At 55.5% G+C, this 27,255-nt stretch overlaps 1 protein-coding gene across 5 annotated transcripts in view; it reads right to left on the bottom strand.

The window, feature by feature from the left end:
- Positions 1-8,255: 8,255 nt before the first annotated feature.
- Positions 8,256-27,255, bottom strand: part of USP6NL (USP6 N-terminal like) — a 113,258-nt gene continuing 94,258 nt past the window's right edge. For all 5 annotated transcript variants that reach the window (XM_055146994.1, XM_055146993.1, XM_055146992.1 and 2 more), the window contains 7 exons: positions 26,327-26,375; positions 25,750-25,870; positions 23,580-23,674; positions 22,768-22,833; positions 22,574-22,673; positions 19,749-19,901; positions 8,256-11,228 (listed from right to left, as the gene is read on the bottom strand). In XM_055146994.1, coding sequence (XP_055002969.1) covers positions 9,919-11,228; positions 19,749-19,901; positions 22,574-22,673; positions 22,768-22,833; positions 23,580-23,674; positions 25,750-25,870; positions 26,327-26,375 — 1,894 coding nt within the window. In that variant the 3' untranslated portion in view covers positions 8,256-9,918. The remainder of the gene's footprint in view (positions 11,229-19,748; positions 19,902-22,573; positions 22,674-22,767; positions 22,834-23,579; positions 23,675-25,749; positions 25,871-26,326; positions 26,376-27,255) is intronic.

Below are 27,255 nucleotides of genomic sequence, written 5' to 3'. Positions count from 1 at the left end.
AGAAAGAACATTCCAGAACAGGAAGGAGAAAGAACATTCCAGAACAGGAAGGAGAAAGAACATTCCAGAACAGGAAGGAGAAAGAACATTCCAGAACAGGAAGGAAATAGAACATTCCAGAACAGGAAGGAGAAAGAACATTCCAGAACAGGAAGGAGAAAGAACATTCCAGAACAGGAAGGAGAAAGAACATTCCAGAACAGTAAGGATAAAGAACATTTCAGAACAGGAAGGAAATAGAACATTCCAGAACAGGAAGGAGATAGAACATTCCAGAACAGGAAGGAGAAAGAACATTGCAGAACAGGAAGGAGAAAGAACATTGCAGAACAGGAAGGAGATAGAACATTCCAGAACAGGAAGGAGGAAGAACATTTCAGAACAGGAAGGAAATAGAACATTCCAGAACAGGAAGGAGAAAGAACATTCCAGAACAGTAAGGATAAAGAACATTTCAGAACAGGAAGGAAATAGAACATTCCAGAACAGGAAGGAGATAGAACATTCCAGAACAGGAAGGAGAAAGAACATTCCAGAACAGGAAGGAGGAAGAACATTTCAGAACAGGAAGGAAATAGAACATCCCAGAACAGGAAGGAGAAAGAACATTCCAGAACAGGAAGGAGATAGAACATTCCAGAACAGGAAGGAGATAGAACATTCCAGAACAGGAAGGGCAACTGCAGGGACAGGGCGGCAGTCACGTGGCTCAGAGATGCCTGGAGCCCTGCCCCGCCCGGTGCGGGGATTAAACCCAGGTCCACTGAGGTCCTCCCTGACCCTCCCCTCACGCTCCCTCCTACCACACTCAGTATGTGCGGGGTGCTTCTGTTCCGGTGGTCGTGCACGTGTGTGTGGGGGGGTCCTAGAGGGGCGCCCAGCAGAAGAGTCAACCCCTGGCAGGGGAGCTCCACTCTGAATTCCCGGGCCAGCAAGAGGCCTGGGGCGCAAGTCAGCAGGCCTGGCACGACGGGGGCAGCGGGGCGGGGGGAGGGCACTCCAGTCCCCGGGCTCAGCAGCCCGGTCACCCAGGGCGGACACACTCCCGTGTGACTGTGCTCGGGCCCTGCAGCGCGGACAGGCTGGAGGCAGGAGGAGCGGCCGGGGCGTGCTGTGGACTCGGCGCTGTCGCACCCGGGGCCAGGGAGGCGTTGGTGTCTGGGGCTCCCTCCTGCCGGGGGGCCCCTGGGCTGGCGGCTGAGCCCCACCTCCCACACACGCAGCCGGCGGGAAGGCTCGGGGCAGGGGAGAAACAGAGAAGGGGCTCGGGCACCAGGAAGGCCCGCCAGGGGCTGTCCCGAGCCCTCCACACGCACCAGGCCCAGCTCACTGGCACTTCCCGGGCTCCGGGCTCTGGGCCTGCTGGTCTGGATGACCCGCCCTGAGTGTCCGGTCCCGCCCCGGAATCACCACCCGTCCCCACACCCGTCCCCACACCCTCACCCGCGGGCTCCCCGCCCTGCCCTCCCCCCGCAGCCCAGCCCCCGAGTGCAGGAAGGCCGGCGGGAGCAAGGCCCCTCAACAGTCTGAGCCCGGTGGCAGCCCAGCTTCCCTGAGGGCTCCGGGGGAGGGTCTTCCTGCCTCCTCCGGCCCCTGGGCCCCTGGGGCTCCCCAGCAGCGACACCCCCCAAAGCTGGACTGGCCCTTCCCCGGGTCTGCGTCCTGGGCTGCGTGTGGTGCCTCGCCTTCCTCTCGAGGATGGAGGGCCGGAAACGCGAACCCCTAGACAGAGCAGGGCGGGGGCTGGGCAGAGCTCCCCTTGGGGCCACCCCCAGACCCTGGGCCCACTCTGAGCGGAAGGTGGGCGAGGCAGGAGCGGGCCAGAGTCCAGGGGCAACGGGACGTGGAGGGGCCATGCAGCTGGGGCCTGACCCGCCTCGGCCAGGTGCCCGGCCAGGCTTCCCAGGGCACAGACAGGCCGGACAGCAGCCTGGACGGCGCAGGGACAGGAGCCGGGTGGGCAAGGCCAGCCCCGCCGGGGAGGGGAGCAGAGGCCCCTCAAAGCCTCCTTCCCGCACAAGGCCCCGAGGCACGGCCCGAGGCAGGCGCTGTCTCCAGCCCCGGTTCCAGAGAGCGCTTCAGGCTCACGGATCGGAGACGGGCGCTCGCACCCGTGGCCAGCCGGGAGCACTGCTGGCCGCTGGGATGGCGACGGGGGAACGCGCAGCTGGACGATGCTGTATCTGCAGTGGGGACGACTCCCGGGTGGGGAGGGCTGGGGGGCCCGTCTTCCGTTCCTCCCGCACCCCCAGCTCAGGTGGGCTCCCAACACGTCCAGGCCGGCCGCTGTCCCTTGCGAGCCGTGTCCTCGCCAGCTGCCAGCACCCTAAGCCCCACTCCAGCGTCTGACGGCGTCTGGCACCAGGGATTGGGCTGCCACGGCCCACGGGCGAGTCTCGTCTCCACCCGAAACCGGAGCTGCGGAGCGTAAGGCGTGCAAGAACGGGCAGCGGAGGCAGCGGCTGCCTGGTCTGAGCGGAAACAGCTGGTGAGTGCGCTCAGAGTCGCCTCATCTTGTCTCTGCCTGGACACGACCCGCCTCCTCCCAAAAAACACAACAGGACCAAGCCCACCGGGATAACTGGGCACTGAATTTCCCGCAGAATGGCCCGACAGTGCTCACTCCTGTCACAGCCCTGCCCAGGATGGCCCACGGGAGAGAGGTGGGGGCGCAGTCTCCACCTAAGAGAGACGGGGAGGAAGGCCATTGGCTCGCACCCCAAGTTCCAAAGAACTTTCTCCTGACCAGGAAGGATTTGGAGCATGAAGGGTTGACTGGGACGTGGGATGCAGACAGAACAGACATTCCTTTGGTGCCCGAGCAGTCTGCAGTCCAGAGTCCTGTGCTTTCTTATTCGCGAAGTTGCCACAACTAAGATGCGAACAAAGCTTTTCAATACTGCAAGAGCTGCTCACAAGGACACGGGTAGGGGTCCTGGGCAGACCAAGGGTCCCACACAGACTGCACAGCAGAAAGCTCATCAAACTGCCCGATGCATGCACTCTCATGTACACACCCTCAGACTCTGCCCCAGGGACACACCCTCAGACTCTGCCCCAGGTACACACCCTCAGACTCTGCCCCAGGTACACACCCTCAGACTCTGCCTCAGGTACACACCCTCAGACTCTGCCTCAGGTACACACCCTCAGACTCTGCCTCAGGTACACACCCTCAGACTCTGCCCCAGGTATGAAGCAGACAGGTACACAGGGAAGTGCCCCCATTGCAATTAATTCTTAGAAAGTAATAAAATTAGTCGTCCCAAGACTGCTAAAACCCACCTTGCGGACACAGGAACTAAGGCCTGATCAGACCTTCACCTGGTGACAGCACAGACCCCGAGAAGGCTGGATCCCACCTTAGAGAAGCCCCAGCAGGCGCAAAGGCGAGGAAAGGAATCTCAAAGACCATCAACCACTCGCAACTCTCCCCCGTGCCTCGCATATGCGGGGGGCTGAGCTGAAACTGCGCCACACGCCCTTCCCCCATTACCATGGGGTGTAGTCCCGGGGGCCAGGGAGCACCGCTGGGGCCTGGGCAGCAGGACTTCCGGGGCCTGGAGCATCCAAGTGTCAGCCCACTGGGCTGAGGACTGCTAGGAGTCACCCCAAGCCCACGTGGGAGGCCAGAAACTGACTCAATAAAATCAAGGCATCCTTGGGGGCAGAGAGGGGGACACTGGTTCCCTCTTCCTCTACTAGAGCCTCACAGAACCGTCAATTTCTGGACACCCTCCCCCGGGGGCCCAGGAAGGGGCCGGAAAGTGGCTCAAGGAGTAACCCCTTAAGGAGGAAAGGGTCCCACCTTCGGCAAGTGCAAGGCCCCGACCGAGTTGGATCCCCACTGCTGCCCACGTGTGCTAAGTGTCGTGTCAGCCGCTCTGCTAGCTGCGGCCACAACCAAGAGTTTGTGACCCCCCCCCAGTTGTCACAACAAAAGTCGCCACCCAGGGATGGGAAAGGGGAAGAAGCTGCTGCGAGCGTCTTCTGAGCATCACCAGGAAGCGCTGGGTCTCGGACCGACACAAGGCTCCACGCGCCGAGCACAGACTGCACGTAGGAGGCCCAGGCTCCAGCCCCAGCCACCTGCACCCCAGAGCACTGCCAGGACTGACTCCGAGCACTGAGCCAGGCGCAGCCCGAGTCTGACCCCACGGCCAATTAAATTTACAAAGAAACTCCACGTCTGGGGGTCTTGAGTGCACTGCCATCACCAGCTCACTCGCTGCTGTTGGAAGATCTGGGCTGTTGGCAGGAACCGCTTTGGTTCCTGCGTCCACTCTGACGGTGCCCTGTGACGTGGAGTGACGGCGGGTCCTACCCGGCCTCACACACCTACGCGGAGCCCGTTTTTCCAGACAAACCTGCTTCTCTGCAGGTCTTCTCGGCTGGAGAAAGACAGCAAACTTCCTTGGACTCATTCCCAGGGAGCGGGGAGCCGGGGGCGTTCTCTCAATGCCGTGAACAGAGAGGAGGAGGAAATGGGGTACAAGGAGGGGTGGGGGCACAAACTCCCAGCAGGGCAGGAGGTGGGCGAGAGGCATCCATTAAAGCAATTGCCGGGCTCTGCTCTTGGCGCACCCCGCGTGGGCTGGCACCAGGAGGAACAAAAGCCAAGCTTTGTTTGAAGGCGCTGCTTCACGGATCCTGAAAGCACGTCACTCCTCCTCAAGTGCTCCCTGGGGTGGAGGGGGTCACAGAGAGGGGCAGGAGGGGGTGGCTGTTCCCTATCTTGTGTTTTGTTCTGAGCTGCTGTGGGCAAGGGGGGTGCCAAGAGCTGGTGTGCAGAGGGTCCAGGGCAGGAGGTGGGGGGCCTCTCCCCACGTGCCCGGGAAATGGGGACAGACAGGCTGATGGCAGTTGTTCTCAAGTTCTGGGGGGGAAGGAGTGTTGTTCTGGGGGTGGAGAGAGGTTTTTTCCTTTTTTTTTTTCTAGGGTTTTCAGGGCACTGCAGAGATTTTGTTTTTTCAGAAAGATGCTCTAAAATTGAGTGATCTGGAACATGAAACCAACTAAGCAAAGCAGGAGAAACTGCCCGTCTATGGGTTCCTGCGGTGTGGCTGACGGGAAGGGGAGTGTGACAGGCAGGAGACCCCAGTTCCATCCGTACCCCATATGACCCTGGAGCACCGCCAGGAGTGGGCCTTGCGCGCAGAGCCAGGAGTAACCCCCGAACACTGCTGATGTGGCCCCCAAACCCAGCCCCAGAAGCTCTGTTCCCCTCTTTCTCACCTAGCGTTTTACTTTTAAGACTGGATCACCCCTTTGCTCCCCCTCTTGTTGCGGTGCCTTGGGTGGGCGTCGCGCAGGGTCAGGTTGAGCTGATGGGCGGGGAGGAAGGGGGAGGTCTCACACACACGCCGGGCCCCGTGGGTGGGGTCGCTGCCAGCGGAGCAGGGCAGGGGGTGTCTCCCTGGCTTCTCACCGCTGCTCCACGCAGACACACCAGCCGGGCTCTGCATGGCCCCGAGGTCCCCGCCCAGAGCCCGCTAGTGCGGCACCCCTGCCGGCCACCCTCGGCTTCCTTGGGCTTCTTGGGGGCTTTCAGAGGTTCCCCCGCAGTGACCACGGTCGCCGGCTGCCTTGGACACCACCCAGGGTAAGGTGGGGTCGGCTGCCCCATTGGCCTGTGCATCTGACAGGAGGCAGGACCCAGGGGCTGCCCAGGGCAGGTGGGGGGCGAGGCCACGTCTGGGCCAGGGGCAGGAGACCCTGGAAGGTTGCGGAAGGGGAGAGGGACATGCAGGGTGCCCAGAAGGAACGAGGGAAACAGGAGCACCTGATGGGGTTGGTGTATAGTTGGTGTGCGATATGGGAGCACCTCACATCCCGAGGAGCACAGCCAGTGTAGGACCTGGGGAGCATAGTTGGTGTTGGATCTGGGAGCACCTCACACCTGGGGAGCACAGTTGGCATAAGATCTAGGAGCATCTCACACCCGTGAGAGCACAGTTAGTATAGGATCTAGAAGCTCCTCACAACTGGGGGAGCACAACCGGTATAGGATCTGGGAGCACCTCCCACCCGAGGGAGTCCAGGTGGCATCTCACCCCTGGGGGCTCAGTCGCCTACCAGACTCTTGCTCCTGGCGGGGTAGGCCCACTGTCGGAGCTGCCGGGTTGGGTGCGTGCTGGGTTTCTCAGCAAGGCAGGGCGGGCACAGCTCTGCACCTTTCACGAACACGGGAGAGAATGTAAGACGCACCTCGGAACACAGTCTGGGCACCGTGTGGAACATGACAACGGGTCTCGCTCTCCACCCGAGGGCTGGCAAACCGCACAGGTGACCCCAGCCCGGGGCACAAAGCCCCACCTCGTGAGGCGGGGAAGTTCTCGGCAACAGAAGCGCTCCCCGGGCACGTTACGAGAGGAGAGAAGTGTGAAACACGTGAAGCCGAGACAAGAAAAGTCAAGATGCAAAAAGCCACAGTCCGACTCCACTGCACTGTGGAGAAGGTGGGTTAGTGCCCAGGCGCCTGGGGAGACGAGGAACGGCTGCACATGGGCCTAAGAGACCTGGAGTGCCGGAGTTCTGAAATGGCCGTTACCCCTGGGCACAGCAACGGCTGAGTAAAGGGATCGAGGGGCCTACGAGGGGGACCCCCAAGGGGGGCGGGGGGAGCAGCACAGGGCTAGGCTAGGCTGCGGGTCCAGGCCCGGGTGGTTTTGCCTGCGGCTGTCACCGGGGTGACTCCTACTCGTGCCTTGCATCCTTCTCACACCGCGAAGGAGCCGGCGGCACCTGCTTGTCACAGCACGTTCGACGAGCAGAGGAACAGGGGGCGGGGCAAGCTGGCCAGGTCAGCAGTTCTCAACCCCACGCTCTTGACTCTCACATCCTCCCTGGCCGTAAGCTCAGTCCATCTTGGGGGGACAGCGCCCAACACTCCGTCTTGCCTAACTCACCCCCACCCCCGGCTCCTCCCAGCCCTCCAGCTTCTACAGAAATGTGCCAAGAACCCCCAGAGCACACCCAGGGGCACCCCCACCCACGTGAGCAGGAACACCAGGACAAAGCAGGTGCTCAGAAAAGGCCCCCTGGCCGAATGGACACAGGCAGGCAGGCAGCAAGCCCTTGAGCCCCCGGTCTGATTTACAGCCTCTTCCTTCTTCAGGAAAGGAGGGGGCAGTGGTGCCCAGGAGTCAGGGCAAGCCCGAGAACTAACTCGAGGCCTGGAGCCGTCCCATCACCTCCAGCGCCCTCCTCAGAGCTGCTTTTCCTATCCCTGCTGAGTCGGTAGTTCATCACCTGCCGCTCATGGGCACACACACACAAACTTCTTGCCATCACAGGGCTATGGTGTGTGCAGCTGTGTGTGCTGACACTTTCCTTGTGCTCCTCCATCTGCTGATTCACAGGCCTCAGCTGGAGAGCTTAGTGGGGGAGAGGAAAAAGTCCTCTGACCCCTGATTCTCTCTCTCTCTCTCACACACACACACACACACACACACACACACACACACACACACACACACACTTTACAAATCTAATATGGGGCAAGAGTGACAGTAGAGGGCTAAGGAGCTTGCCTTGCATGCAACGACTCGCGTTCCACCCTGGGTCCCCCAAGCCCTGCCAGGAGTGGTCCTGGAGCACAGAGCCAGGAGTAAGTCCTGAGCACTGCCAGCTGTGCCTACCCCCCAAAAAATGAGTAAATAAAAATTAAAAGCTATCAATTTTGAAAAATAATCCCACACGCACTATTATCTGAAACGGTCCAACTATTTGAGACTCCAGGTCTAGTTTATCTTTTCAAACCACTAGAAAGTGGAAACATCCAAGTGCTTTGGTCTTATGCAGAACTGCCACGAGGAGACTTAACAATGACAAATACTGAGTCTACGCGCACGCAGTTCACAGGAAAATGAAACTGTCTCCATGAAAAGCCATTACCAAATAGTTTCTCGAGTATATTTTAACCTTCATTATCAATATTGTCACCTTTACCATCATTTCATTATTTATCTTAAGTCAAAAGATAAATCTGAAAGATAAAATTATACAATGGCAAAATAACTTCCAACGAAACTCTCCTGCGTGAGAAGTGAGCAGCACCCCAGGTGAGTGGGGAGCCCTGGGAAAGCGCTGTGCTGTGGGGGGAGGGCACAGGGAACCCGGCGGGGAGGGGCAGGGCCGGACACCAGGAGGGCAGGCGCAGAGCTGGGGGCTGGGGGGCCGCGGGCAGGGGAAGCAGCGCTTTTGCCAGATGGGAAGTAAAGAAAAAAAGCATATAAAAGACACAAAACAAAATATACTTATTACTTTTAGCATGTTAAAAACAATCATCAAAAAAAGTATAGATAAAAATGTCAGAGATGACTTAAGAAAATAGTATGTGTATATATATATATATATTGCATGTATATATATATAAAATCTACAGCATTTACCCCTATTGATATATATGTACGTATTTATATATAATTTTTTTGAGCAGCTTAGAGGCCATCATCATACACAAAATTATAGTTTGGTTTTATTACCAGTTACAGAATCACAGTTTAAAAACTGGAATTGATATCCGGCGCCATTTTCAGACGTTTATTTCGGAGCTTCCACATGATCGGAATCGAGGGGCCAGAGGCACGGGCTCTCAGCTGCGTTTGCGTGGCCGTTCCATCACATCACCACCAGCCTGATTAGAATCACACTAGACCCTATATACACACAACATTCCGGCACCTTCACCGGCTACCCAGTCACTCTGTGCCTTGGAGCCCACAGCCCCGCCACCAGCCCCGGGCCATCCAGCCCGCCTCTCGGCTGGTGCCTGCTCCCAGGACAAGCCCTGCCGGATGCCCTTGGAGTGCTCCACGCTGTCAGTGTTTCGGCAATTGTAGTGTCATTGAATAATGTTAAGAACGTTATTAATTTCTTTTTACCATGAACCTGAAATTTTTTTCAACTGAAAAAGGTGGAAAAAAGGGGAGTTTTGAAAGTATGGAAGTCACACACAGTGTGTGTGTGTGTGTGTGTGTGTGTGTGTGTGTGTGTGTGTGTGTGTGTGTGTGTGTCTAACTCTAAAGCCCCACATCTCAGATTCCTAGAGATAAGCAGAACCGGCTCCCGCACAGTCCCATGAGGATCAGCTGATGCCTAACTGCAGCAATCCCCACTGACTACATTCTCTCAGGAAAGTGCCCGAAAGCGCCATGTGGAGAAGGCCTGTGTGCAGGGCAGAGGGTCTCTGCTGCCCGCCCCGTGGGCATGCTCCCCCCCACCTCTGGCCTGCACTGTTCAGGTTTGTAAGCACCATTGAGCAGTCAGCCTCGCCCCTGCCGCCAGTGTCTCAGCGGAGACGCGGAACGGAGACTGGTGGTCCGTTTCGGATCTGGGTTAAACACAGAAGGGACAAAGCCTGGAACAGACTGAGGCGGGCAGGGAAGGGAGGATGCGTACGAGACAATAAATTATTCCCTTGGTCTAGTCCAAAAGCAGGTTCCCCCAACAGGGATTCCCTAGTTCTGGGTCCAAATGGATATGCACAGATGCCCGTACTATCTAGTCAGACACAGACCACGTACAGCCTTAGAAACGCCAGACCCAGAGCCAGTTTCTCAGTGCTTTGTAACATTACTCAAACAGAATGGACTGGAAGAGCCCAAGGGCCAGGTTCTGGAGAGAGCCAGGAATGAGACTAGGGATGGGGCCACTGTGCGTGTGTGCATGCGTGTGCCCCAAACACTACTGCTGCACTCGCTGTAGACTCTGCCCGAGCAGGCTCGTGACGGCATGCTGACAACGTTCATCTGCAGCCATGGCCCCCGGCGTGGCCGCACCGCCAGACTAAACTCCTGACTGGGCGGGCAGCGCGCGTCTGTCCGCGGGCGTGAATACTGCTTTGGCGAGCGGGCAGCAAGGAGCCTGGTGGTCTCCCGGTGTGCCCGCTCTCGTGAGCGCCAGCACAGGCCTTTCTCACAGCAACACTGACTCCTGGATGGCGAGTCCGTCCCGGCTCCTGTAGCGGTAGGCCGGCGGCGAGGGCCCTGAGCACTGGAACCCCGACGAGCTGCCGGCACCGTCCAGCGCTGGGGAAGTTCTGTAGCGCACGGGGCCGTCCACGGACACGGCGGGGAGGCTGTGGTCCTGGAAGGGCCCTGGCTGGAGGGTGGGAAACTTCGCCACGGGGCCCTGGTGGCTGCGCCTCGTGTCCTGCGTCCAGGACTGGCCGTGCATCTCAGGCCTGTAGGTGTGACTCGCTTCCGACCACTTGCGGCCATCGGGCAAATAGTCCACAGGAGGGATGATGAATGCCCCGTGCTGTGGGGACCCTGAGCTGCCCGAGTAGCCCCCTGCACCGAAGTCCACCGGAAGCACCTCGATCCGACTGGAAGGCAGGACGATGGGCGTGGGGCGGCCGGAAGGTCTGTCTGGAGAGGTGTGGGCCGAGAGGGCCGGCGGGTAAGGCCTCCTGGTCGGGGGCGCCTGCGGGGAGTCGCCTCGGTACCCGGGCGGGTGGCTGTAGGAGGGCGGGGGCGCTGGCCCTCGGTCCGCGCCCTCCAGCTGCGCCGCGTACCTGGAGTAGGAGAGCCTGGCGGGGGAGCCGGGCTCAGCGGCCGCCTGCCTCCGCGGGCTGTGGGGGTGCGCGGCCGCCCGCTCCAGGGCCTCCTCCACACACGCGCTGCTGTCGCTCTCGGGGACGTTGTCGTACTGGGAGGCGTTGGAGCCCCGCTTCTCGTCGTCCGTGCCCGGAACCCGCATCTTCTGCCGCCCGTGGCCGTTGCCATTGGCCAGGCGCGCCTCGGTGCCGGGGCCGGTGACGGTGAGGGCAGGCAGAGCGGAGCGGCCCGGCGTCTGCTTGGTGCTGCTCTCTGCCGCGGAGCTGTCGCCCGGCTTGTTCCACCTGGGCACAAACTCCCGCCGGCCCTGGGAGGTGGCGTTGCTGTTCTGGTTGGCGGCCGCGTGGTTGTACTGCGAGGAACTGTCCTGTAATGTGAACGTGACCTTCCTCCGCAGGTCGGCCTCGTCCTTCAGTCGCCTGTTGGCCTCGTCCAGCGCCTTCCCCCTGGGGTGCCGGGCTCGCTCCGGGGTCCCACCGCGACTCTGCTGGTGGACGGGGGACTCAAGCTTCTTGCGCGGTGAGGAGTCACTCTCCCTCCTGTCACTCACATGGGGACTGGCCCTGCCCACACTCTTCTGCCCGTTGCTCAGGTGACAGACAGCAGGAGGCTGGGACTCGGGGGGCAGCTGTCCCAAAGGCTTCTTTGGATACTCCTCCTCCTTACCTAAAGGAGACAGAAAGTCACACGGCCGTGAGGAGCCGGCAGCAGGCACGGACACAACACCACAAAGACACAAGCTCTCTGTGCTTACGGCCACACACGAGTAGGGCGAGGGCGGGACACAGCCCGCTGAGCGGCCCGAGAGCCTTGGGTCAGGCCTGCCCCGTGGGACGCAACCTTACGATCTCTCCTTTGGTTTGAGGCGGGGGTGCTGGGGCCCCACCTGGCAGTGCCCAGGGCTTGCTCCTGTCAGTGCTGGGCATCTCTGGGGTCGACCACACGCAGACCAGAGCTGTGAGCCTGCCGCAACCTCCCCGGCACAGCGCTGAGACACACTCAGCACGCTTTCTCGAGAAGAAAGCGCTGATGGACTCCCTACTCTTCCTGAAACAGGCCTGCGGGCACTATTTTCAAGGGTTACCATTACATTAGCTTCATTTTATCCAGTTCAACCGAAGAGGTTTTGAAATCTCCGTGAAACTTTTTCTTACCAACTTCACACAGGTCAACTGAATGCCACGTGTGTTCCCGAGTCACTCACTATTGTTATTACAACTGCTCCCACTGTCACTGTCACATCAGCCCGCTGCTCATCAATTTGTTCGAGCGGGCACCAGTAACGTCTCTCATTGTGAGACTTGTTGTTACTGTTGAGAGCTTGTTTGGAGGTTCTAGCAGGGGAGTGCAGCTACTCGTATGCCCTCGACCGAAGACCGGTCCATCTCTACTCGGGGAAGGCCGTCCTCTTCGACCGAGCGCGCAGCTTCAGGAGGGACGCACATGGAGCGGTGAGGGAGGAAGGGGACACCCGCCTAGCCAGCCAGATCAGCCGAATCAACCCTGGCGATCAATGGGGTGACAGATGTCGCAGCAGCACAGCAGTAGGGCGTTCTCGAGGCCAACCCGTGTTCGATTCCTCCGCCCCTCCCGGAGAGCCCGGCAAGCTACCGAGAGTATCGAGCCCGCACGGCAGAGCCCAGCAAGCTCCCCGTGGCGTATTGGATATGCCAAAAACAGTAACAATAAGTCTCACATTGAGAGAGACATTACTGGTGCCCACTCGAACAAATCGATGAACAACGGGATGACAGTGACAGTGACAGTGATTGTTACTGTTTTGGGCATATCCAATACGCCACGGGGAGCTTGCCGGGCTCTGCCGTGCGGGCGAGATAATCTCGGTAGCTTGCCGGGCTCTCCGGGAGGGGCGGAGGAATCGAACACGGGTCGGCCGCGTGAAAGGCGAACGCCCTACCACTGTGCTATCACTCCAGCCCACGATTGCTACCACTGCTCATTTTAACTTTGCTACCTTCCTCAGTGTAACTTCATGATCAAAAATACAGCCCTATTTCCAGGTGGCATGCTCTAGAATCTGGAGCCAGAGAAACAGCACAGTGGTAGGGTGTTCCCCTTGCATGGGGCCAACCTGGACTCCATCCACTGGCACCCCATAGAGTCCCCTGAGCCAGGAGTAAGCCCTAAGCATGGCCAGATGCAACCCCAAAACCCAAAATAAATAAACTCAATCCCGTAAGAATCTAACTTTAAATACAGAGGGAAAAAAAATGAAAAGGAAAAAGTCCTATCTGGCACTTAACAGTTTATGTCTATAACTCCAGAAGACGAGTGAAGAGCGGAAGGACGTGGGCAAACTGTCATTGGGCAAACGCTGCAAAGCGTCTGCTGCAGGGCTGAGCAAGAGCACGGGAGGGGAGGACGTTTGCCTCACACACAGCGGAACCGAGTTCAGTCCCTGGTATACCATACAGTCTCCTGAGCACTGCCAGGTGTTGGATATCATTGGTTTGTCCTTTCCCCCTTGCCACTAGGAGCTTAGGTTTATCAGTCACACCCATCAAAGTGCTCCCGAGTCACTCCCATTCTTTTGTTTATCTGTAACCAATTCTACCAGTTTATCTGCTCTTCCCTTAATCAAACTCTGTTAATTGGTAAGGTCAGAACTTCCTAGGACACTGAATATTATAACATTGCCTTTCTCTCCTCTTTATGCCTTTTGAATAATTTACTTTAAAGCTATGTCTTTTTTGTATAGACACAAGAAGACAATATTATGTTTTTATAACTTAAGACTTAATTGGCCTCGATATTCCCTCCTGGGCATCTGCTCTCTCCACTTAAGACTCAGTTGCCCTCAGTTCCTAGCACCCCAAAGTAGGGTCCCCGACGTGGGACGGGAAGGATCCAGGGCAAGCGGTGAGTTATGTGCTACCCTGGCATCGAGATGGGCCTGGCCAAAGTGCCTAATTCTTAACTATAAGTTAAGAGCTTGATCATAGACAAATGCTGTCATGATCCAATAGTAATTATGAGACTGGGACCCTGCCAGGGATGGGAAAGACTGATCTGGCCTGAGCACTGTAGTCTGAGATTGAGATGGCCCCAGGAGAGCAATTCTATAAGCTTTAATGCATCTCTTATTGTGTCCATACAAAATAATTAATATTATGAATTCTTATATGTTTGCTGGCTGAGGAGAAGAGAAACACATTCATGGGACTCTGCCCTTGGGTGGACCCTCCTGCTGAAAGAGAATTAAGTCCTAGGAGAAGCATCCCCTGAGGGAAAAGAACCTTACCCTATTGCTGACCACACCTATGTGTATGCCCCAACCCCCTCATGCTGTGGAGATTTAACTAGGCTGTAAGAGTGGGGCAGATCCACGGCGCCAGATCCACGGGGCGAGATCCACGGGGGCCAGATCCACAGATCGAGAGAGAGACCGAGAGCCGGGAGAGAGGCAGAGAGAGAGAGAATGAAGTAGGATGGGGGAGAAAGAAGCAGGAGGAGAATCAGAGGAGAATGGAGATGGACATGAAATAAACCGATCGAGCAACCAGTTTGGCCTTCTTCCTTCACCTGCCTCGCCGCCTGCTCGCCCTTTCTTTTTATTTTTATACACCAGGAGGAACCCCTAAGCATCACAGGGTGTAGCCCCCCCAAAACCAAACAGGAAATGGTCTGCTGCAGTGCACACCTGCACTGTGCCACCATCCGGAGGCCGGCAGGAACCCCATGGCATGGACTCCCACGGCCCTCGTCCCCGAGGCACGAGGGAAGGCCCAGCATGTCACTAGAAGCAGCTGCCTCCTCGTGGGTGTCCATGGTGCTCGGTCTTTGGGGGCAAGAAGTCTGTCGATGACCCACACATCAGAGTCCTGACAAATGATGAAAATCCTGTTTCTTTGGGAGGGGAGCACTAGGCGAGGAGGAGACGCCCGTCCACGGCCAGAGAGAGCACTGTGCTCGTCAGACTCCGGGCGCCTGACTTTTCAGCGCCGTATCAGAGGGACCAAAGACTTGGCCTACTGCCCTCTTTCCAGATAGTAACGCCAGCTGGGGCTGCTGCCAGCCAGCGACCCCCGGCCCAGACCCCTGGGGTGCAGGGCTGCCTGCCCCCCTCCCCCACTTTAGGGAAGGCTGCTGGAAGCCACCGAAGCCCCCGGAAGGGCAGCTCGGCTTCATGCAGGCCTCGGGTGTCCCAACAGAGCGGGAACGAAGCAGCTCCGGAGGGGCTCGGTGGCTCCCAGCCCACGGCCGCTGTGGCCTGGACAGAGGCTCTGGGCAGTGCCCACGCAGCAGTGCTCTCTGGGCAGGGAGCAGAGGAGTAGGCCGGGGGGGCTCCCTGAGGGTCAGAGAAACTGGGGGGGCTCCCTGAAGCCTAACCTGGCGCACCTCTGTGTCAATGCTCTACTCAGACATGGGAAAGCAGAGGGCACCTAAGGCGCAGGGAGACGGGCCTCTCACGAGGCACCCTGACGGGGGCAAGGCCCACCCCAGCAGCCCCTCTGGGGCCCACAGCCAGCGGTGCCATGGGGGGGAGACGGAGCAGAGAATGGGAGGACGGGGCAGCAGAAGACGGTCCAGCACACAGGCCAGACGTGTGGACGGCAGGCAGGCTCGGGGCTTTCTCGGCTTCAGCACGGAGCACAACCAGACGCCTGACTCGCACCATGCGCGTGGGCGCAGCACGCACGAGGACGGCACGACAGTGGGCACTTGTAACAGCCCCGGGGACCTGTCAGAGAGGGACGTGCCGAGGACACAGCAGGTGCAGATCCCCGTGCCCAGGCCTTCCAGGCCATCTTTCTGCTCTCCAACAAAAGAGCCAGTGGGAACAGGGGCCAAGAGTGGTGCCGAAACTGCCTCCCAGACCTACCATTCGGCAGCCCCATACGGAACCCTCCTCCGGGAGAGCAACAGCCACACAGGAAGCGTGGGCTGAGGCGATGCCACACGCACCTCTCAGGGAAGGAGAGTGAAAGCGGAGATGGATGCAAGGGAGAGTCAGATGGTGCCACGTGTGTGGGCCAGGAGGGAGAGCTGCGTCACACACACGCGGGCATCAGGGGAGAATTTCCCGCTGCTCAGGGGCTTAGGGCCACCTCCTGATCAAGTCAACTGGGACATTCTCTAAGCAAGGGACTTGGACTTGCTATGCATCTATGTATCACACGAATTAAAGGATTTAACTTAAAATTTTTAGCTACATGGGAGGGATGCAGGGACCATTGGTGGTGGAAAGTGGGCACTGGTGGAGGGATGGGCACTCGACGACTGCATGACTGACATGCAAGCACGGAAGCCCTGCAAGTCGGTAACTATACTGCACAGTGATTCACTAATAAAAAAATTAAAAAAAAAATTTTAGCCACAACTTTGATAAATTTAATTTCAGAAGTTTGTGACTGGGCAAGAGAGCAAGCTGAGTCTGCAGCTGCCCCAGCCCAAAGGGACCTGCCAACGTCACCTCCACTTCTCTGTCCACTGGCTTTCGGGCCACAGTGATGCTCAGGGGACCGCGTGGGCCGCTGGGATGGAGGAAGTACGGTCAGCGGCACGGAGGTCGGTGCCTTCCCGCTGTTCGTGGGGCCTGCCGTGACTTTCACTTTGTCCAGGTCCTTTCTGAGACTGTCTGCAGTGGCATCACAGAACAGTGCCGATGACTGTGGCATCAGTGATGACAGCGTCTGTAGAGGCGGGTCAGGCCTGGCCCTGCATGCTGAGCCGCTCACCGAGAGACGACCCAGGAGAACCCTCCTAGCGATTCCCCAAAGGCCACCTCTCCTCGAGAAGCAGGACTCTGGAGGGGTCCTGAGGGCCAGTCCAGGGGGTCCACAAGGGGCCACCCAGTGCCAGGGATGGAACCAGGGACCTTGTGCACCCCAGGAGGAGACCCCAGAGCAGGCCTGGCCCAACAAGTCCCCGCCAGTCTCCTCTTAGACCCTGAACACCCCCTGCCACCAACCCTGTGTCCTGGGCCTTGGCAGTTCAACCCTCTGACTGCACGGAAATGCTCCTGTGTGACTGATGCAGACAGAAGGCCTCGGGCAGGCCTGGGTGTGGCTATTCTTTACGTCCCTCCTAGTCAAGAAACGCAGCAGTTTCTCTCACCCACCGCCCGGAAACACCTTGAAGGCTATCCCCTCTCCCTCCTGCAAACACGGGAGCTAAGTGGGAAGGCACCACAACTCCCACCAGCATCCCAGGGATGCTTCGGGGACCATCTTCTGCACAAGCGGGCATGTTTCGCGGGTGCCAGCAATCCGAACACTGCCCAACAGGACGTACAGCTTGCCAAGGCTCAGGGGGACAAAAGGTGCGTGACTGGGCTTTGTGCAGACCTGGTTTGGGGGTGTCTGTGTGAGAGGGAGGCCAGGGCAAGCAGCGCCAGGGCCCTTCAGGCCCATCGTCCCTGCCCTTACTCAGGTCTCTGCCACCACCCAGTGGACACCACGCGCAACTACGAGCCCTGGAGGAACTGCAGAGGCAGGAGCCGCCAGGCCAAGCCAGGGCTCCAAGTGCTGCTCTGGGCTCCCTCCCCTGGGTGGCGGCTTCAGGATGGTCTGGGTAAAGGCTTCTTAGTCCCTTCCGGGCTCAGTGCCTTGGTGTGCCAGGAGACCGCCTGGCCTGAGTGTGATCCCAGCAGCGCCCTGTGCCAAGACCCTGCCACACCGGAGAGGTGTGTGTGAGCCCCGACAAGGCGCACAACTCTCTTACAGACGCACGTACTGCAGTGCGTGTGTGCAGCTTCCTGGCCCTGGGCTGTCTGCACGTGCTGGACGGCACAAGGTGCAGCAATGCACAGCTGGGCACAGAGCCTTTCAAATCCACCCGTCCGTGTCGGGGATAGATGCCAAGAAATGGTAGCACTGGGCCACAAGGGAGTTGTAGTCCTTATTTTTTTTTTTTTTTTTTGAGAAATCTTCCTATTTCACTCAGCTAGGCTTTGGGCACTTGGGCTGTTTCCAAATCTTGGTTATTAGAACTGGTGCTGAGGCTTCCTGGAATGTAGGTATGAATATATCTTTTTCAAATTAAGTGTTCTTTGGCACTTATCCCACAAACACAAAATATTAATTCAAAGGAGGAAGAGCCCTTCTTCTAGAAGTATTTGCGGGGGGGAGGGGGAGTGTAAAATGAGATGGAGCATGTGGCTGCCAGTCGGGTGCTGATCATCTCATGACACTCCCAGGGTTTCCTACTTTATGCTCCTGTCTACACGGTTCCAGTCTATCTTCCTCTGCGTGTGACTTTCATTACATGTAACCTAAACTCTTCAGAAGCAGGCAAACTACTTAAAAGTCAAAGTTGAGGGCTGGAGCAATAGCACAGGGGGAGGGTGTTTGCCTTGCACTCGGCCAACCCGGGTTCCATTCCCAGCATCCCATATGGTCCTCTGAGCGCCGCCAGGGGTGATTCCTGAGTGCAGAGCCAGGAGTAACCCCTGTGCATCGCCAGGTGTGACCCCCCCCAAAAAAAAAGAGAGCAACAGTCAAAGTTGAAGCAGCAAGAATGCAGTCAGCTACTGCTGTTCCAAATGTGCTCCCTGCATCAAGACAGAGTGGTGGAAGCGGGCGGTGGACGGGGACTCGTCGAAAGCAAAGCAAGCGCTCCACAAGGCCTGCACCCCTCTCCACGTTCTCATCAGTCCTGATGACCCGGAACAAATCCAGACCCACTGCCCACGTACTACTAGAAGCCAAGCTTGGGGCTTCCATCAAAGGGGTGAGGGACGGGGAGGGGGCGAAGACCAGGTTTTCCCTTTTCATGTGTGTGTTTCTGTGACGATGCAGACCAGGGGACGCAGGGGGAGGGCAGCCCTGTCAGGGCGCGACTCCCCACCTAGAGCATCCCCACGTGCCCCGCCACCACGCACTGCCTCCTCACACCCACCCACTGCCACAACAGCAACCGCACCGAGGAGACCGAGGGCGGTCTTCAGACTCACTGCCAGATCCTGGTGGAGCTCCTGAGAGGCCCCGGCCACGCTCGTCCTACACTTCCTGTTCCCTCACTCACCCCTGTCCCTCTCCTCCACCGACCCCGGACCAGCCCTGACACTGCCCTGCTCACTCTCCATCTGCTCTCCCCGGGCAAAGCCTGTTTGCTGTGCACAGGGAGCAATGGCCGTGCAGGCGCCCCCGTGGCTCCGGCCCGAACTGGACAGTACCCGAAGGGAATGAAGAGACACACTCCCCAGCCCCCAACACACACGCATGTGCGCACGCACATACACGCACATGCACACATGTGCACACGCACACACACGCACACGCACACACACGCACACGCACACACACACACACACACACACATGCACACGCGCACACACAAGCAGAGCCGCAGGCCTGGGCTCGGCTGGGAGAGCAGCTGCAGGCCTGAGCCTTTACTACCAGGTTCCTCTTCCACAAAACGGGGCTTCTACGCTCTGCTCTTGCGCGTGGTTTCCTTGAACCAAACGAGCACTGGCTGGAATGCTCCTCTCAAGTCTAGTAGGCTGAGTGCAGAGTCGCCCAAGCACCACTGACAGTGACCCCGAGCACAGGGCCAGGAGGAATCCCCAAGTAGCACTAGATTTGCTCTCAAAACAAACAACAGCACCATAGCAATTTCTGTTGAAAAATATTACTTACCAACCAAATTCTCTAAATTTAAATAGCGATAACAATGCCATCCCACTAGGGGAGGCGGAATTAATCAATGTTTTTCTTTTCTTCTTGCCAAAAGCAGCTGGTAAGACACTGATCTGGTACGTTATCATAAGCATGGGTAACGCTCATGTCCCGCTACAGAAAAGGCCTGGGTTATCTGTGCAAGTCTTCTATCATTTGGGGGTGAGGGGAGGGGGATGAGAGGACCATGGGTTGGGGCCACACCTGGCGAGCTTAGGGGCTACTCCTGGCTCTGCACTTAGGAATTATTCCCTGCAGTACTCAAGGCACCATGGAGAATGCAGGGATTGAGTCTGAGCTGGTCACATGCGAGGCAAGTGCCCTGCTTGCTGTACTATCGCTCGCCCTGAGTCTGCTATCTTAACTGTGGCACTGTCACTGTCACCCTGTTGTTCATCGATTTGCTCAAGCGGGCACCAGTAACGTCTCCATTGTGAGGTTTGTTGTTACTGTTTTTGGCATATTGAATATGCCATGGGTAGCTTGCCAGGCTCTGCCACGTGATTTAATTTATATATATTATATAAAGTGCCTGGATATGCCTTACCAGGTTCTGGAAGGTCTAATTTTGCCCGCTTTAGTTCCGCCATGGAAATTTGAAGTTGCTCTATTACAAAGTCATCTTCGTAGAAAAAATCCTTTGACAAGGTTTCCTGAAGAAATTCAACGAGTTCTTCCATAGACAATTTCATCAGATGTTCTGAGAAAGTACGAGAGAAATAAAAATCATGAATCAGCAGCTACTTCAGGTGAAGGAATAACACAGAGCAACCTGGTGCAGCCCTTTCTAAGAAAGGAGCACAGAAGTGACCCGTATAAGGCACCGAGAATGTACAGACTCAAAGGAGGCAGAAATGAGCTCTGAAGCCAAGAGTCAGACAGGAGCAGGGGCCGCTGGTGCGGGAGGATGGTTCTGCCTGTCTCACTGGCTAAGGCTGACCGTGGCCAGCACTAATAAGAACCCAGGCCCAGCACACGGCAGGCCACCAGCCACAGACAATCTGCTGCTGTTGTGACAGGAGCTCCCACTACCAGGCCCACGGCTCTCATGTCTCTGGATTTCAAAAATAATCGGATTATCGATTTTACGTGCACTTCTACCTAAGTTTTACTGGAAAGCAATCAAAGGAGGTGCAAAGGACAAGGTAACGACCAGCCAAAGCCTTCCACCTGCTTCCACATACAGTGTGTGTCGCCGACTGAGCCCAGCCCTGCACTGGCCACGCGAGTGCCCTGCTGCTCCGGCCCAAACACACCCGCTGCCTTGGCTCACTGTGCCACACCACAGGAGGCGCGACTCTCACCAACACTCTCCAGCACTGGGCACCATCCCAGCATCACTGTCTCCAAATACATCAGGACAGAAAGAGGAAAGCTCCTCAGGAACAGCAGCTGATGCCGATGCAAGTGCTCAGAGCTGTCTGGAAGCCTGGGAGGGTGGCGAGGAACTTCAGAGAAGTCCTTGGCCCAGTCTCCCACAGGAAAGGTGTGAACTAGCTGTCAGGGTGAAAGCTTAGCTGCAGAGGGTGGAGAGCCCTCGGCCTCTCACTTCTCAAGGTTAAGAGCCACAGAAGTGCGAGAGCGAAGAGAGTGAGGACATGCTACGGCCTCAGCCCCTGGGGAACATGAAGCCTAACCCTTTAAGACCTTAGTAAAGGGAGACGGAAGGACACGGAGGGGGTGAGGGAGATCGAGAGCAAGAGAGAGTGAGAGTGAGAGAGAGAGAGACAGAGACAGAGAGAGAGAGAGAGAGAGAGATTCCTGTGCACTATTTGGCTCTGACATTGTGGCCTGGGTGCGCACTATTTGGCTCTGACATTGTGGCCTGGGTGCCAGGGAAAGGCAAGGAAGCGTGACACTGCCAAGTTCTCTTCTTTGCGCTAAACAGAAGCATGAACAGAAGAGGACTCCATTCTTCTCTGGAGTGTATGTGGCCCCTGAAATCCATGCTTTTAAAGCCACCAACCAAGGCCGGAGCACGGCTCTAGTGATGAGGTTTTTGTCTGGTGTGTGCAAAGCCCTGTTCCCAAGCACCCTGGGCCAGGAGTAGCCCCACAACAATAAATAAAAATCCATTAGACCCCCAAGGATCTAGAACAATGCTAAGGAGAGTCGGCAGAAAACCATGAAACCTGACCTTACATACTCCGCTTCCAATTTAGTTGAAAAGCTGAACAGGTCATTCAAAAATGACCTAAGAGGGGCTGGAGCAATAGCACAGCGGGGTAGGGCGTTTGCCTTGTACGCGGCCGACCCGGGTTCCATTCCCAGCATCCCATATGGTCCCCTGAGCACCGCCAGGGGTAATTCCTGAGTGTAGAGCCAGGAGTAACCCCTGTGCATCACCAGGTGTGACCCAAAAAAGCAAAAAGTGAGTAAATAAATAAATAATGAAAAATAACCTAAGAGTACAGCAAGTACGGGGCAAATGCGAAATGATGGTGTTGGACCTTGAGTATGAGACAATGAAAATCTCTAAAGCATCTGATGACTTTCTTTGCAGTTATAAAAGAAGTCACGTAATCTTGTTTGTTTGGTTCAATTCTGGGCCACACCCGAAGATGCTCAGGGGTTACTCCTGGCTCTATACTCAGGGATCACTCTTGGCGGTGTCCAAGGTGCTGGGGATCAAACCCAGACTGGCCATGTGCCCTCCCCATAGAGTCATATATTTTCTTAAGGCTGAATTCACAGTTTAAAATTAAAAAGATTCTTTATAATTATGATGAAAAACTCTTATTTTTAAAGAAAGGCATACCATCAAACTGAGAGAGTCCTTGTTAAACACAAGTTTTTCTCAGTACCTGTGCCACAGTCTGCCAACCATGGTGCCAGTGCCGGAAGTACCGGGGCCATTAAGCTGAGGGAGGGAGCTGGACTGGGAGCATCTCTGGCTGCAGCTGAGAGCCGGGAGCTGCGGGTCTGCCTCCCTCCCGGGAGGGAGACACTGGATGGAAACCATCTGCTCCTTCCAACTACAGGACCTGCTCTCAATGTCTCTCTCTCTTTTCAGCCTCTCTCCCTTTTTGACTGAAAAACCAAAGGCTCACGCTGATGAAAAGGAATCAAGGACCCCAGGGAACACCAGTTCTTTAGAATCATTGTAGCAGAAGCAACATCTTGCATTCTACCCCTTAAGGTTCCTGGAAACAGAACTGACATGTAGGAAGGAATCAGAAACTTTGCAATGTCATGAAATTTGAGTCCAAAGAACCCCTGAAAGTATATCAACCAACTCCAGATCATTTCTTCACTGATTAAGAATCTAATTACTAAAGGAAATGAAGTTGAAGTTGGGTGGGAAATGGGAAATCAGAGTTAAAACAAGGCTAGATTTTTTTGTGAAGTCTTTAGAGTTAAACATTTTCTTACTTTTGTGTAATTTTAAGATTGTATAAGACATAGCAGTGAGAACTCTCTCTCCTTCAAAGATGTAGATATCCCATATTCTGAGGTTTAGTGTAAAGGGAGTCTATAATCAAAACAGAACAGAAATAAGATGAACACTTTGTCTTTGTCTTTTATTTATAATTTTATCACTGGATTTCTAAAAAGTAAATACTTACACGATCAAGGAAACATTGAAAAAACCATTTCATTGTGTAAAAACTTGTGTAGATTTCTTGAGCATCCTGAAAAAACAAAGACTCAACAGTTTCTGGATGCAGTAAACAAAGTACGTCGATACAGAACTAGAGGTTAGTGAAGCCACTGGAAGTAGCAATCAACACTACACAGAAAACCATAAAATGGCAAGCTTTAGATGCTGGGGTGTTTTCACCTTTTCTCTTCCTCCCCCCTCCGTAGAGCATCTGTCTGGGCCACTCAAACCAAGCCTGCAGGACACAGCTGCGCAACAGAAGCATCTCCACGGGAGAGAAGTAACCGGAGCACAACAGTGGAGGGCACGGGCACTTGGGTGGGGTGGAGGCAGTAACCTGGTGCGTCAAGACCATGAACAGTAACGCTATTGCAATCCTGTCACCTAAACCATGCAATCTGGTGGGGGGAAGCGGGGGGACACACAAGGTGGTACTCAGGGGACCGTATGGAATGCTGGGAATTGAACATGGGTTGGCCGTGTGCAAGGCAAGTGCCTACCACTCTCCTGTCACTCTGGTCCCTTTTTAACAATAATATAAAAAACAAACCCAAAAATTCCCTCCACGACTATCGAGAAATTACTTCCTTTCAAAGTGTACTGTTCTGTGTACATATGTACTAGCTCTGAAGCAAAGCTCGAGTTAGACTTGTTCTAGCTCATCAACAGTAAATCTCACACATTCAGTGCTCTTCCAGCCAGAGGAACTACAACGCGCAGTGAACGAGATGGACAGCACTGATGGAGGCGGGGTGAGTCGGTGATACGTCTACCTACCAGGTGCTGCTTAAGCTTGGAGAGAAATTTATTCAGTATCTTTTCATGATGTTCTTGGAACCTCAAAAGTTTAGGAAAGCCATGGACAAAAAAGCCTAAAATGAAAACATAAAAACACATCATAAATAATACAACAGAAGTGTCTGTGACAACATTCCCTTCCATTTTAACTGTTAACAACAAAAACCCAGCTACCGGAACGTCCTTCCTCCCCATCAGAGAGATCACCGTGTGCGAGATTTGGGAGACGAGACTTGTACTGTGGGATAATAATGGTTGGAGAAAGGCCCCTAGGGCCTTGTGGAAAAAGAAAAGAGCACAAAATCTGTATGGTTTAAATGGGGTGCTGAGGACGTGCTGGCTTGGGTTCGATGGCCAGCATCACGTGTAGGTCCATGAGCACTGCCAGGTATGCCGCCCCAGCCCCCCAAAGAAAAAGGTGAAAAGGGAAGGTAAGAAGCTAGGAAAACTAAAGCCAGTTAATAGGGAAATCTGTTCTCTTTTCTTGCTGCTTTTTTTGTTTTGGGGCCACACCCAGCAGTGCTCAGGGCTTCCTCCTGGCTCTGCACCCAGGGATCACTCCAGGCAGGGCTCAGGAAAACATATGGGGTGCTGGGTATCGAACCCAGGTTGGCTGTGTGCAAGGCAAACCTGCTGTTCTATACTTCCAGCCTTCACTTTGATTCTGCACACCTATGAAGCCACCATCTTAAGAGAGGAGGCACAAAGAGCTTTGCAACCATCTTTAATTGTAACATTTCATACAGACTCAGAACAAGCTAAGTACCACCCTACACATGATACTCACTATATTCCAATCCAAATGTAAAATACTGGCTACACTCTAGCCTGGTGACAATAATTGCTACAAGTAAGCTATAAGAGGCTTAAAGAAATGACTTCCCTAAAATTGGGCCTCTTGCACACAATTACATACTGCTTAAACCGTAACATCTCATTGTACTTCAAGACACATGAGCAATGTTTGTCCCCAGTAAACAGAACAGAGACTAGTAAGAGTTACTTTTCTCCAAGAGACCTTTTTAAATGGCGCTGCCCACTGGACAGGGCGTAAAGAATGTCTCTTCCTTTGGAGGCCTGATGGCTGCAAAGTCAGTAACAGTTACCCTGCAGATAGACTTTACTAGAAACGCCACAAGGACTGAGGGGTCACATTCCCACTCCGAGCCTCCCTCCCTCCCAAACCACACGGTAAGAATGTAAGATTTTATAAACTGGACTCTGGACAACCATAGTTTTCACAGACAGAATGAAGGGCACTTTCTCAGAGTCACGTGCGCTCACATCTGTTTTAAATCCGTTGCTCTCACAGGGGCAGCATCAGGAGAATAATTCTGCATCACATGGACAAAGCTCACTTTTATTTCTAAAACAAGTAGCAATCCAAACTCTTTCAAGGGGCTGGAGTGATAGTACAGCGGGTAGGGCGTTTGCCTTGCACGCGGCCAACCGGGGTTCGAATCCCAGCATCCCATATGATCCCCTGAGCACCGCCAGGGGTAATTCCTGAGTGCAAAGCCAGGAGCAACCCCTGTACATCGCCAGGTATGACCCAAAAAGCAAAAAAAAAAAAAAAAACCTCTTTCAAATAGTTTAACGTGATGCTGGGCAAATATAAAGAAAAGGTTACTAAAAACAATCTTCTAATATGAAAATTAAAAAATCATGCAAATTTTGAAACATTAAAGTGGTCAGAGCAGGCCACTGGCCTTTGGTATACAAGGAAATTAACTTCGAGGCTGAAAGAACTAACACTTGAGACTCAAGCCACGAAATGACCGTGAGCAAATGATTGGCTCTTTCCTCGACTGAGCCTCAGTCAGGTTCAGACTGAATGACTCCACATTCCTCACCGGTGAACACGGCACTGAGCACCACCTCACAAAAAGGCACCTTTTCTTTCCTAAATTCCTCCAACGCAAAATCAGTTTCTTCATGCCAGAGGGCCCTGTTGGTAGAGCACTTTCACAGCAGCACTCGGCCCCGGGGCCAACGCAACAGCACTGGCAGCTAAGGAAAGCCCAGTGAAGAAATCAGCAACAGCAGGGCGCCTCCTCATTTGTCAGCCTGTCCCAAGGCTGCTGGTTCTGCTGGTCCCTTTCCCCTGCCTGCTTCACCATCCCTGGGCACCGTCCCGGGCCTTTCTTACCGTGCATGGCATGTTTGGGGCCTGAGAACAGCTTCACCAGGGCCCAGAAGGCGTCTTCTTCGTTCATGTACATGAGGAGTAGAGCTGTGATCTGGCTCATGCCCTGGCAGTAGCCGACTTCCTGCGGGGAGGGAGAGCGGCGAGATGAGGAACACGCAGGTGCGCATCTATGTGAAAACCCACCGATGGTCTGTCAGAACCTGTGAAAACATGCTAAATCCTGGGCGAGAACCCACGTGGCGGTGGGACTGCACTGTGTGGGCCCTGCCCAAGGCTGTCAGCAGGGAAGAGTTTGGGTCCCTTTTAAGGGCGAATTCTCAGCTCAGACCCCTGACGCTGCTGCAAATCTCTCTCCTCTTGCAGTTATCTAATGAGTGTCTTTGGGGCCCTTCTACAGATGTGTTTTAAGACTGGCCGCCACCCATATCTCAGCTCCCTCTCCCAGAACTGTGGTCCACCCCAGGACACCAGCAGCCCAGGGCAGAGGGTCCCAAGTGTACGTGTCAGAAACCCCAACCAAAATCCGCCCTTCAAGTAAACACAGCCCCTCGGTCACTCCCTCACATGCCCGACTCACCGTATTGTAGATGGAATATGCCGCTAGCACGTGGAACAGGGACTGCTGCCTAGGAAGAGAAGTCTCCAGTGAACAACGTGTCACACCATTCCCACTTACAAACGTCAAACAATGAACAAGGTCGCCAGCGCAAACAGGCCACCAGGTTAAAGGTCTAGACGGGGGTACTCGAGAAATGTATGACTGTAACACAAGCACGAAACTCTGTAACTGTACCCACATGGTGACTCATTAATTAAATAAATAAATAAATAAATAAATAAGGTCTAGACGGTAAAGCAGTGATTCCCGGCTCAAGCCGGAAAAGCACAGCTGACCTGACTTGGGGGCTGCCAGTCTCTGGGTGGCTGCCCCTTCCCCCAAGGAAACCACCCCGAGAAGAGCGGGCCTGGCAGTGCCAACGCCAGCAAGGCAGATGTTTGCTGGCTGGGGTGATGCTCTGCATGCAGCTCTGGGCTCCAGGGCAGCCCCCAGAGGGCAGCGCAGGATCAAGGCCATGTCCAGCCAGCCGTGGGCAGGAGGGAGCGTCTGTACCTACCAGCCTCGCAGGCCCTGGAGAGAGTACTGCCCCAGCCCGCCAGCCCAGGCTCCTCGTAGAGCTGCAAGTGTGGGCTGCCACTGGCCACACTGGGCCCCAACTGGCCCTGCTGGAACGCCTGCTCCTTTGCACTAAGTGGCTGCCAAGCAGCCACTGCACAGTGACCATGGGAAAGAACATTCTGCAGCACAGAGGGAGTGTCTGGGGCTAAGACTGTCACCCAAGTTAGCAGGAAACTACAGCCGTTTCCAGTGGGGCCGCTAGTCCTCAGGGGAGGTGGAGGGAGCAGGGACTGGGCAGCAGGAGGGCGTCAGGGTCAGGAGCCAACTGTGACCACAGCTGCAGAGACGAGGGCTCTGCGTTTCCCGCTGAGTTTGTCAGGAACAAGTAA

This window comes from Sorex araneus, chromosome 9 (assembly GCF_027595985.1).
Source record: "Sorex araneus isolate mSorAra2 chromosome 9, mSorAra2.pri, whole genome shotgun sequence".
NCBI classification, from domain to species: domain Eukaryota; kingdom Metazoa; phylum Chordata; class Mammalia; order Eulipotyphla; family Soricidae; genus Sorex; species Sorex araneus.
This window is presented reverse-complemented; position numbering and strand designations above follow the sequence as displayed.